At 37.8% G+C, this 13671-nt stretch overlaps 1 protein-coding gene across 1 annotated transcript in view; it reads right to left on the bottom strand.

The window, feature by feature from the left end:
* LOC103539360 (guanine nucleotide-binding protein G(q) subunit alpha) overlaps positions 1 to 13671 on the bottom strand; it is a 114509-nt gene that overhangs the window by 69485 nt on the left and 31353 nt on the right. Inside the window, exon 2 of the mRNA XM_030466819.1 lies at positions 4445 to 4629. Within this exon, the coding sequence (XP_030322679.1) occupies positions 4445 to 4629 (185 nt within the window). The remainder of the gene's footprint in view (positions 1 to 4444; positions 4630 to 13671) is intronic.

Below are 13671 nucleotides of genomic sequence, written 5' to 3'. Positions count from 1 at the left end.
ACAAATTCCTAAGAGAAGAGAGATCACCCTAATGCATTTAATGCATTGTCTTAAACCTTGGAATAGCCCATATTCTTAAGATTAACATGGAAAAGAAATGTCTTTCCTGTTATAATGCTCTACCATCAGCTCCAAGATAATACATTCTGAGCACTAATAGTTATATTTTTAATTGACTTTCACTACTCTGATAAATCTAGCAAAACAGCCTAGGTTATTCTAATATAGGACAATACATTTCAGTCTCTGCCTCTTAAGTTACACTGGCGACTATGAAGCCAACAAAACAACACAAGAAGAACCTTGCTAAACTTAAAAACTCCCTTCTTGCTACTGATATTTAAATAAACCAACTTAAATATTGTTGTGATACTGTAAACCACACAAAGATCACAACTGCCTCCTGAACTTTTTGGTATGAAAGTACCAAAAGTTCAGCAACATTCAGAGTTTCAAAACACTAATAATTATTCTCAGTTAAATGTAAGAAAACTGGTACAGTAAAAGCAAAGCCCTTCTACTGTAGCACTCAAGTCTATCATAGAACATAAAGCATTTTTAAAAAAAAGGATCATTTTTCCTTAGTCCCAACCACATCAATGCCAGCTTTAGATGCAGTTTTCTAAACTATTATGCAAAACAAACCGTGCTAAAAATATGTTGTTACTCAAACTTGGAGATATTCTCTCCAGAGATAGGACTTCCTGATAGGAGATTCAAATTAATAGGAAGTGCCCTTCCTGTGTTTTCCAGATTGCTAGGCTAATGAGTTTGTTTTCAAAGCCCTCTTAAAAAAAATAAGCAGATTTACCAATTGATTTGTGTTCACTTCTTTAAAGAGAAGTGACCTTGTATACACAGTATAGTGGGTTGCAACCTTCTCTGTTCTGGCATAATGCTGTAGCAAGTTAAATTTTCCTTATAGTTTTGAAAGAATTCATACAGAAACTGCCTTGAGACCCTGACAGTTGGTGACTTCTGTCTTACTCTGCATGTAGCCCTATTAGAAACTGATGTGAATGTGTGTTGAAAGAGCTGAGCATGAAGATAGACTCCCACTTGCAGGGAAGTTATTTTTATACAGAGAAAGTTAACAGCTCTGGACATGTGCATATGGCTACGCCAAAACTAACCAACTCTGATAATATGAAAACGCAATATAAATTCAGCACTCTTGACTTAAATAATAAATACTCTGTAGTATAATATAACAAATTCTCATTTACAAGTACAGCTTCCAGATACAAAGGCAAAACAACAATCAACACCAATTTTGGAACAAAAATAATTACAGTCATTTACCATCAACTGATTTTTCAGGTCAGTATGCTGCACACTTTGTGCACAGCAAAAACATGGAGCCAAAAGGCTGAAATACAACTACAAATGCAGTCTTCTTTTCACTTTAATTAATTTGATTACACATTTGATTTTGGTTTGTGAAGGCTCTGGGGAAACTAGACAGCTCCAGCACACAGCCAAGATTTAGGAAGTTCAACAGTCTCTTTTGCCAATCATTTGGTAAAGACAAGCTTTTCAAACATTTGCATGCGCACAAAAAACCCACACCCATCATTAAAGGGTTAACAATATGGATTTTGACAGATAGGATACTCCTGAATTGCCACTGCACAGACCCAGGCTTCTCCAAGACTCTGGTTATTACAGCACTACATCACCAGAAAAGTGATGATTGTCTGCACTGATTTTGTCAGATGGAAAGGGAGAAAGAAAGTTCTTTGAACTGGTAGTAAGACTTATCTTTCGAGTTCTAAATTAGATGCTTTAAGACATGTAAAGCAGTTCAACTCTAAAAAATAAACTTCATATATGTAGACACAAAAGATTTTCATCTAAACACAAGTTTATCTCAGCCTTGCTTCCCCAGGTAAGAGAAGCTTGCTTCTTTGCTGTAAATGTCCCTGCTTTTTGATAGTTCTGGTACTTTCAAACAATTACAGTAAAAGAACTTTTCAGTAACTCATCAGAGATATTATTATTTTAACTCAGGATTACTACACTATCATTAAATATTCTCCCACAAGACTGAAAAAAAGGTCAGGCCACCTGTGATAGATCTTAAACAGAAAAAAAAATTGCTGGTAATGGCTTAACAGTAAAAATCACAGGAACTGTTATCAAACCAAGTTGTACCACTCCTATGACAAGAAATGAGTGATACAGCCATGTAATTCTATACCTTACTATGTGTTCAAGTAAATACTAAGCATTTCATCAGTGACCTACTAAGATGCTTGGATCCCCACAAGTCTATGGGACCAGATGGGATCCACCCAATGGTAATGAAGGAACTGGCAGAAGAGCTTGCCAAGCCTCTCTCTATCATCTACCAACAGTCCTGGCTCCCTGGGGACATCCCAGACGATTGGAAGTTGGCGAATGTCACGCCAATCCACAAAAAGGGCCGGAAGGAGGACCCGGGAAACTACAGGCCCGTCAGCCTGACCTCAGTGCCTGGCAGGGTCATGGAACAGATCATCCTCAGTGCAATCACACAGCACCTGCAGGATGGGCAAGGGATCAGACCCAGCCAGCACGGGTTTAGGAAGGGCAGGTCCTGTCTGACCAACCTGATCTCCTTTTATGATCAGGTGACCCGTTTGGTGGATGAGGGGAAGGCGGTGGATGTGGTCTACCTGGACTTCAGCAAGGCCTTTGACACCATCTCCCACAGCATTCTGGAAAAACTATCAGCCCGTGGCTTGGACAGGAGCGCCCTGTGCTGGGTTAAGAACTGGCTGGAGGGCCAGGCCCAGAGAGTGGTGCTGAATGGGGCTGCATCCAGTTGGCAGCCGGTCACTAGTGGTGTCCCCCAGGGATCAGTGTTGGGCCCGGTTCTGTTTAATATCTTTATCGATGACTTAGACGAAGGGATTGAGTCCATCATCAGCAAATTCGCAGATGACACCAAGCTGGGAGGAAGTGTCGATCAACTGGAAGGCAGGAGGGCTCTGCAGAGGGACCTGGACAGACTGGAGAGTTGGGCTGATTCCAACGGGATGAGGTTTAACACGGCCAAGTGCCGGGTCCTGCACTTTGGCCACAACAACCCCAAGCAGCGCTACAGGCTGGGGACAGAGTGGCTGGAGAGCAGCCAGGCAGAAAGGGACCTGGGAGTCTGCATCGACAAGAAACTGAACATGAGCCAGCAGTGTGCCCAGGTGGCCAAGAAAGCCAATGGCATCCTGGCCTGTATCCGGAACAGCGTCGCCAGCAGGTCCAAGGAAGTGATTCTGCTCCTGTACTCAGCCCTGGTGAGGCCACACCTCGAGTACTGTGTCCAGTTCTGGGCCCCCCAGTTCAGGAAGGATATCGCGGTCCTGGAGCAGGTCCAAAGGAGGGCAACCAGGCTGGTGAAGGGACTCGAGCACAGACCCTATGAGGAGAGGCTGAGAGAGCTGGGGCTGTTCAGCCTGGAGAAGAGGAGGCTCAGGGGAGACCTCATCGCTGTCTACAACTACCTGAAAGGAGGCTGTAACCGGGTGGACGTTGGTCTCTTTTGCCAGACGACTTTCAACAAGACAAGAGGGCATGGACTTAAGTTGTGCCAGGGGAAATTTAGGTTAGATATTAGAAAGAATTTCTTTACGGAGAGAGTGATCTGGCATTGGAATGGGCTGCCCAGGGAAGTAGTGGATTCTCCGTCCCTGGAGATATTTAAAAAGAGACTGGATGTGGCACTCAGTGCCATAGTCTAGCAACCACAACGGTGGTTCAAGGGTTGGACTCGATGATCTCTGAGGTCCCTTCCAACCCAGCCAATTCTATGAGTCTATGATTCTATGATTCTCTTTCACAGAATGCTAAACTTCTATTACTTATCCTTCTTAAAAAGAAAACTGAGAGAAGTAAGCCTAATCAGAGATGAACCTTCAAAACATTTCAAATGTATTTAGTTTCTTCAAATTTTAGTAACAGCATCAATCTCAAGAGAACCTGACTATTTTAAGGTCTTGTAGTGAAAATTTTATTTTATACTATGTTCACACACAAACAGGAATCCCCACCTATTTTTCTAATATTCTAATTTTTTCCACATGTAATGTTAATGGCAAACCTTCAGCAGTGAGTTTATGCTACAGATAGGAAGAACAGCTTAACTATGCTGTGATCAGAGCATGACCTGGGAGGAAGAAAGAAGGAGTAAGCAAAGTCACAGTCAAGCAGCAGCCTGCCAGGCAACTTCTCCCCTGTGACAAACCACCTAGGCACCTTGTTAAGAGCAGCTCTCTTGTTGAAACCAACAATTTTGTTGTCAAAGCAAGAAAAAATAAAAAGACAGAAGACAGGACTAGAAGATGCCCTTTTCTTCTGAGCTTAGTGTGTAATTTGTGTGATGTGTCATTTTTTTTGAGACCTTCAGCATACTTCCTAAAATAAAAAGAAGAAAAGCTTTAGCTTCAGAAACAAACAAAAATCTCACCTTGTTATGTTCATACTTGTATGGGATTTTGAGGGTATCCATGGCTCTGATCATGGCCTGCATTGCTGTAAATATATTCTGGTACACAAGTTTTGTAAAGCCCCTTTTGTCTTCATCAGAGTAACCTGATCCATGAATGATTCTCATCTGCTTGATAAAGGTGCTTTTGCCACTCTCTCCTGTGCCTGCAAGACAAGTAAGAAGAATATGCTTTAGCCAGTGGACACAAACACATCTGGATTTTTTGTAAAATGCTGACACCTTGTTTAGTGCAGGGCTGAACAGCACCCAGCAGTGCTTGCAAGGTTTTTCGCATCTAAGGCCAGTTCAGTGTCCAACAGCAGCATCAGAAGCAACTGAAGTACAACTGAATTAAAACGTGCATTTTAACAAGTAAACTCATGAGTAAAACCAGGCTACAAAATATACATGTTGTATGTGACTGCACATTTAAAACCTTCCATTCTTGAAGATCTGATTATCCAAAGCATTCAACTTCAAGTAATTACCATGACACATTTGCTCCTAAAAATTCAGGAAGAAAAAAAAATTATCTTCTTTGGCTAAATTTCAGGACATTATGGTAGAAATGACCCAACTAACAAATACACTTGTGTTTTGGCTAGGTTTTTTGGTGTTTATTTTGAAAAAGGCAAGCAGTGCAAGCCCTGCAAACATCAACCTCAGAAACATGTGATATCAATGTTAATTAAAATTTGGCTCCTATTCATCATTAGGCAGTCATTCCTTCCTTCCTAATCAACATTTCTGATTATCAATCAATTTAAAGTTATGTTCTGTTTGTTGTAAATTTCATACATTTTCCCCTACTCCAACTCAGTGAGCTTATCCTCTGTGATCAGAAGAACTTATCTATAGTATTCCTGTGTTTGCTTAAGAGGAGGAGCTGAAACTTCAAGTAAGCTGTTGCACAGCCACACTTACACCCCGCCTTAAGCCAGCTACTCAGTCCTCCAGGAAACAAAATGCATGCACTCAGCACTGTCCTCTCCAGGCTTTTAGTCTGGATTTTTGTTTTAATTTCTTCAAAGAACCTCATACTCGTGTCCCAGGACAATGGCAGCTTTATGCTCCTTAAATAATGTTTTAAGTGGCTTGTCACAGAAGTGTGTTTCACAGCAGTGCAAAGCAAGGTGAAACAAGCAACCCTTAAGCATTTCTGAGATAGCAGAAACTAAAAATCTTTGCCTTTAACCATGAACATCGGTTTGAAACCTTCAGTGATGCTTCCCACATGCATAAAACAAACTTTTAACATAAGTCTTCCTTAGAAAGACATTCCTGGAACATAAACATATTACATACTGACCAAATTTAAGTTCTCTGGGAGAAAGTGGTTATTATAATGAAGAAGAACATGTTCTGAAGCTGAAAAGTGAGAACAAGCCAGATCTCACCCTAAGCCTTCCTGGGGATCTGCAGCCTGCACTGTCCTCAGGAGTGCACCCCCACATGCACAGGCTACATCTGCAGGACACTCACTGCCACCAAGCAGAACTTTCCCCACACAACCGAACAAGTTCATGGGACCCAGCAAATTCACGGTAACCAGGCACAGGTCACTGCAGGTGACTTAGTGGAATACAAAGTAGCTTCCAGTTCTGGTCCTGCCACTTCCCTACATGGGATTCCAGATTCCTTCAAAATCCCCCAATACAAATTTACCAAAGACACAGGAATAACATGCCTGCTGTCGTCTCCATTTTAAAATTTGAAGCCCCTAATTCTTTTAAGACTTTATTGGGAGCATAGCTTCCAATTGATATCACACATGATAATCACACAAAATAGAGTGGTAAAGCTACCATAATCATGTTAAGTGTATACAGCATTTAAGATTATTTACACCTTGAAAGCAAGTCTACAACGAAGAGAGTTTGTAGGAAAACAACACTGAATTCCAAAGAAGAACCTAAATCTTAAGCCTGTATCTTGGTCAGCTTTGTGGTTCTGTAATTGGGTGTCACTGTCCTAAGGCTCTGTCAGCCAAAGACCAGTTGCAAATAATACTTGGACATCTAAAGACACCAATACACACAATGTGTATTTATAATTTTTTTCAAATATATTGATTAAATATATATACACTGCATACATACATATAAAATATTTGTAACTACCCATATAGAAATTTATGTATATGAAAACAGTTTCTCTCTCTCTCTTTTTGAAGGCTATCTCAAAGTTTCCTGAAGTTTGTCGCTCCCCAGGTCAATGCTTGAAACTACTTTCTTGTGTGTCCCCACAGGAGTAATTTTCTGGTTAAACCAGAGGCAACATTAAGAACATTTATAGTCCTCCTGAACTTCATGGAGCTTCACATATGCAGGGGCAAAACATGAAAAATATCCTGGTGAAAAAAAAGAAATAATGGAAAATTTCCAATGAAGAATGCATAAAATAGGGTAAAAGAATGACAGATAACAAAATTTACAGGACTGGCCCAAAATTAAGAGCAATTGAAAAATGTCCATTATTTATAGTGTATATATATACTATATATAGTATATAGTATTCACAAAAACTTCACATAGATAGTTCCCATTAGATTATTACAATCAGGGGCAGAAAGTAAATATTTTTACATTGTTGCTGACAAGAAAAAAAATGCAAACAAAATTTCAAGTATGACTTTTTTTCCTTTTTTTTTTTTAAACAATGGCATCATATCTTCCTGTAACAGAAAAGTCCTATTTATGTGACAACTACTTAATAGTGATAGAACACCATACTTCTCCCAAACTACAATAACTGGAAAAAATCCCAAGCAATTCTATTTATTACCAGAGAACCTGGGGAAAATTTGGCATAATGAATTACCAGGGTTAGCTAAGCAAAGATGAAATCATTAGAGCATTATTCCTGGTAAGAAGTAGGATTTTTAAGTATCCCTTTTGCAGCACTGAGTGATACCTATGTTTGATTTAGTTTTATGTTTTTTGGCTTTTAAAATCCCATCATTGGCATTGTAAGATCAGGACACTGACCAATATGACACTAACTCATCTTTCTACAGACTCAACCATTACAGAGCAAGTTAATTCTTTTACTTTACTTGACTTTAATAAATTAGTTTCTTAACTACTGGGTGGTATGTGCCTAAAATCTTATTTTTCACCATAATAAATCAAACCAGAACCAGCTTAACAGGATTCTTAAGTGTGCCTATTTCACCTTGTGAAATGAAAGTAGAGTTTAAAAAATCTATTATCATGTGATCTGAATAGACCTTAGAGTTTCAGCTAACTGCTGCTTTTACAACCATCATCCTTGTTAACTGAGCAAAGGTGAAATGGCAATGCAGTGGATCAGTAGAATGGACCAAGATGGGATAAAACTACAGTGAAATCAATTTTCTGTTGGCTCCTGTTGCACATTTAAATTAATCAAGACTTCGATCAGTTCTCTGAAGCCAGATAAGCATTATCTTCTCATAAGTGAGAAGATGCTTGAATGCCATACAACACACTTGAATTTTGATAAAGCTACCAACAACAATTATAATACCCTTCCTCCTCATCTGTTTAAAATGGTGAGCTTCCAAAAAAAAAAAACATAACACCACAAAAGAACTTCCTCATTCAAGCATACAATATGGTTGGTCATTCAATTTGTTAAAAATCAAAATCCACTACCCTGTTAGTCCAGCCACCACAAACGTTTACTAAAAACCATTAAATCAATAGTGTGTATGCTGACAGAAGACTGGCCCTTAGGTTGGGACTCCATGGCAGAACGCAGCCCAAAGGTACCTGGAAAGTGAGGATGGCTCAGAGTGGCATCAGCATCCTGCACAGACTAGACACAGCCTGACACTTCTATCTGCTAACCATTTTTCTACTTGCAGTATTACACCGTTTCATGAAACATTAACCCAGAAAAAAGTAGTCTGTTGTGCACTTCCTCACCGATTGAAAGAAAGGAGTAGAACTCAACCATATCAGAAATTAATAGTAGAGTAACTCCTAGGGGGAGTAAGAGCTAAAACAGTAATAGAGAGGTGACACATGAGAAGAAAAATATTTGATTTTAACTATAAAGTTATATTTTACTTGGAGGAGAGTTTTATGTCCTCTTTGCTACTACTAATTCAGCTATAGAGAAAACAGAAAGATACAGTTTCTTTTGTTGCTGTTCCAGCAGTGGAATGCAGCAGGATCACATTTCTGCTGAAATAAAGTATGGCCCTATATGAAAACACAGAACTGCAGAATTCAGGCCTTGGACTGTCCTGGCCTTGTAGATGCCAAAGTATTTGAAACTTATCTGAGAATGCATGAAATCAGCCTGGGAACCTAAGCAAAGATCCAGTCTGTCCTACCACTTGGAACAGCAGCTTTCAGGCTGACCATTGAAGGCCACTGATGGGAGGGACATCAGGCAGGTGGAATCTACATCAAAACTCCCTGAGGTGGAGGTGAAGCTCCTCAGCTCACTGTATAGCATCTCTGTGCAATTTCTGGAGCAGAACTAGAGTACTTCTTCTCCATCTAAGGAATGTGGAGAGACTAACAAAACAAGGAGGCTCCTGAACACTCCTGTCTATGTGACATGGTTGACCACCTATGCAGACAGGTTGCTCATCGTGATGCCTTGTGATGAGATCCTTACGATCAGATCCTTACTCTCTACAGAGTTGACCATTACCTCTGTCAACAGTGGCCACAAACTACAGACTTGGTCATCAGCTTCAAGCTGGTACAGCTATCACCTAGCACTCCTTCCTAGCTGAGGATGCAACTTTTTCTCTTTTGCTTAAAAAACATTATCTCTGTGACATATTGTACCTCTGTACCACAACACTTGAGAGGTACTTAAGTAGCAATGTATACCTCCAGCTATTTTATACAACCATAAATTAATGTTGGATTTTCATCTTCATCACAAAAACTCAGGTCCTGAGCAAGTTAAATGACAATTCATTCAGGGACATGAACAGAATTCCTATGAGGAAAGAGTATGAACCCTGGTAACAAATATTGTAGGTATATTTATATATTCCATAAAATGAAGAGTCATACTGTAGTATCTTCCTTCTCTAATTATCAAACTCCTTAATTAACATTAATAGATTACATCTCACAAGAGTCACTTGGTGTTATGAAACATTTTCAATGGCATTTAGTTAGACTAATGGAAAAGACTACAGAACAGGAAAGCAAGGCAACCAAACAAGTCAGAAAGGGAGACAAGGTGACCTGATGTCTGTTCCTACACCAATAGCAAATGGCTTTGTGTGTACACTTAAAAATTACTAGAATAAGTACTAAAAGCTGTGCTAGGAGAGAAACTAAATGATGCCACTTGACATTTAACAAAGCACAGGTTTAAATTAAGAGCCAATAATAAGAAAAAATGTAAGAGGTGTACATACTGTCCTAGAGCCAACTGTTTACTGGGCTGACAGAATCTTTTAAATTTAAGATTGCAACATAATCATCTTAATTATTTTATTCACAATCCACATCTGCAAATTCAATTTGCTTTCAAGAAAAGAACACACATGGTCATTTTGCCATTCACTAAATTACTTCCTCTGTATCATTTTTGTAATTTGTAAACATTTAGTTAAGATGACTAACAATATTCTATGAAAGAAAACAAAGCATCGCTTCATGAATGACTTATGTAACAATAAAAAAAGAGCCTGGCAAGAGAAGAAAGTATTTCTTCTGAAGAAAGGACAGGTACAATTTTATAAACATAGGTCAACAAGTGCAGAATTACATCAAATAAGTGATGTGAAACATTTACATCAGTCTAGAATGAGTTGTTTCAATAACAGTTTTGAATGTCTTAAATGTTTATAAAAAACTAAAATGTTAAAAAATATTACAACATATTGCTAAAGATTTTGCCTCTTTAGCTAAACTAACAAAACTGCATCAACCTCCTATACATTTTTTTTCATCTCATTGATTATTAGGTAAATACCATATTGTACTAATGAATGCAACAGTCCACCATGGGAGTAGAATTCTGTCACTTCCTTAAGGAATAAAAAAACTCCCATTATGTAAACACATAGTCTGAATGCTTTCTGAAGAAGAGAAATCCCTTACAAATTTAATCTGATTCTCTTTGAGCAGATAATAAACTTTGCTCATCACTATAGTGCAGCAACTTAACTTGGAGAAATAAAACTAATGCACATCCTCATTGCTCCAGTGGCTCAATTAAAACAGTCCAACTGTCCTACTACCATAAAGCCCAGGTAAGACACCAAATTGCTGATAATTGGGAAGACAGAATAAAAATTTAAAATACAACTGATGTTTTGCAGCTTCTTAAATGAAGTCAGGCTTTCTACTGAAACAGAACCTCTCAAACTCCCTTTTACAAGAAATCCAATTAATCAAACATATATTTGTTCCAGATAATCAAAACCACAGTGTACTAATATGCAGCCAGGCATTACTCAAAGTCTGTATCTTCCTCTGCCCAACTTCAATTCTGAAAAAAAAAAACACCAAAAAAAACCCAAACAAACCAACCAAACAAACAAAATAACAAAGCACAAAAAAACAAAACCCAAAAAAACCCAACAAATCAACCCCCCCCCAAAAAATACAACAAAACTGAAATAAAACAAAATAGTCCCCTAGCCCTTTCAACCTTTTCAAGCTATAATCAACTAATGTTTACAAATTTAGAGCTATCTTCTAGGGGTCTGGGTATAATTCAGAGGGAAGAAAGCAAGTGAAAAGATACACTGGCTGCCTTTACAGAGGAAAAGTAACTTAAGATTTCAGAGCTTTCAAAATGGGTTCAGAAGAGGACTGGCCCCACCCTGCATGACCTTCTCACCCCTCCTCTTGAAAGGATTCTTCTGAAAAACTAGGGACTCCCTGAAGAGAGACAACTCCTTACAGTCTGTGTTTAGCTTTCCACGGTTTGGAGCAACTTCAACAAATTCTGCCTAGAGAGCCCATCTGTGCAAGATAAGTGCCACAAATTAAGTTTCATCTCAAATGTACTTTCTTTATGCTACTCACAACACTACCTGACAGCACAGTGTTAAAAATCAGTCTGTTGCATGCTGTTTTCCCATGGAAAAAGTATGAACAAATCCATCTGCTAACACCAGAACTAGTGGAAGATGGTACAATGCAAATTCTTACCTTCCTTGAACAGAGAAATGCCAAATCTGTCTTTAGAAACCTGTATGAAATTAATTGCAAGGTTGTTTTTACACATATATCTGAGGGTAGAAGAACAGTGTTGGAAAGCACTCATTTAAGTGGGCTTCAAGGCACAAATGCATCAGTTGATCACTGTTCCCAAAGGTGCTTGGTTTTCACCCAAGTGTCACGGCTGATATAAAAATCCAGGTAGATAAACCAGTATCTGCTTAATCCAATCTTTTATTTTATCTTACTATTTTAGTATATATCTTCTTTGAGGAGATCAGTATCGTATATAACTAGCCAAAAGATAAGCTATTTCATCTATATATATGTTATTTATATTGCTGTAAGCTATTTATTGATAGCAAATAGTAAAAACATTTTTACTACCACCTGATGTCCTGTGAAAAATAACAACTGCTATTCAGATAAAAGCTGTGACTGGGGTTAAACCTCAACTTTCCTTTGTATTCCACCTATGGTTCTTCACCTCTTCAAATAAATTGGACTTGAAATGCTGGGGTTGCTGTGGACCATATAACCCTGCATGTTCAGCAGGTCTCAAGGAGCTGAAGTGCAGTATGATACTTGAGCTTTCTGCACTGCAGGATAAGGCTTAAGTTAACTCTAAACTTTATTATGGAAGATAGTTACAGAAAATGTAGGAGGAAATTAAGGACTCCTGCCATTAAGCAAGCCTATTTTAAAGGTTTTCAAAAGTAGGTGGGTGAGGGGAAATGCAACTATGTTTTTAAAAAAACAAACAAACAAACCTAAGTAAGTATTAACAAACTTTTTTACTCTCAAGATTTAAAAGGAAGGGCAGGGAAACAATGATCACCATATGACTGTCTTATTACATGGCTGCATGGAAAATAACTTGGATATTGTCAATTTATTATAAAAATTTGTAATTACGTATTTTAATAGTGTTGCATTTTCTATTGTTACTTACTTTTAAAAAGTAAGTAATAGCATCTACCCTTCAAGCTGATGTTTTAGAATGCTTTCAGTATTTCATGTGAGGAAGTTCATTGCTTAAATTCCTTTCATGTCTCTTTCATTTTCTGTTACTCAAAGGGGATTATGAAGAGACAGAACTAAGTCCTATTCCTAGCAACCCTGAGACAGTATAAACTACTTTTCTTAGATTAATCAAAAGCAAGGGCAAATATTGTTAGCATTCAGAATTCTAGTATTTTTTCTTTATTTTTACCATGTGTCAGAACATTTTTATTTTAAAATTTAAAAAAAATACCTACATAATTTGAAAGTTATTTTCATGTCTAAGATACAGTACTAGGCATTTTTTATAGCTCCCCTCACTACTCTCATGATCAAACATTCCTTTACCTGAATAAAACTCATATTATAACTGGAAAAGGAGAATCTGGATTCTTGACATTTTCTGTTATCAAACATAATTACAGCATAAAAGAATGTATCTATAAAACAATAGATTTATTTACCATGCACAAAAAAGCCTTATATTTTGCATGTTCTGCTTTCATGAGTTGTCATTAAAATTTTTGTGATTTATTTTTTAATTAACATTTTAAAGAAGTACTGCAATACCTAGAAAGTATACCTGATGTGCACTTGTGTCCATTAGAAATGCTGATACAAATCAGTATGTTATGTAATTTGTTAATTTTTACAGCATGTTAACAACTAAGTGCAAAACCATGAAAACACACTTCCCAAACTTGTGTTCTCACTGTTGTTTGGGTTTGGGTTTTTTTTAATAATATTTAGCCTAATTTATATTTGTGATCTCTATTTTGAGAGCCTGACGTATTTTTGACTTACCACTCACAAAATGTCTCCATCCTGTAGCTGAAAAGATACAGCCTTTTGTTTCTTAGAATGTAAAAATAATTTACAGGGAAATAGGTTTGCTGTATCAAAACTGGTATAAATGTAACTTTACTGAAAACAAGTCATAGGAATTCTAGGACTTCCATTATGTTGCAGTATTTATGTCAGGAAGCATTTCTGGTATTGCTAAACATTACTGTCTTACATTAGAGATGAAGAACAGCAAGAGTTTCTTAGTGTTTTGGTAGTTTTTCCTCAAAG

The sequence above is a fragment of the Calypte anna genome, chromosome Z, assembly GCF_003957555.1.
Source record: "Calypte anna isolate BGI_N300 chromosome Z, bCalAnn1_v1.p, whole genome shotgun sequence".
Classification (NCBI taxonomy): Eukaryota; Metazoa; Chordata; class Aves; order Apodiformes; family Trochilidae; genus Calypte; species Calypte anna.
Note: the sequence above shows the minus strand (reverse complement) of the source record. Positions and strands in the feature narration are given on the sequence as shown.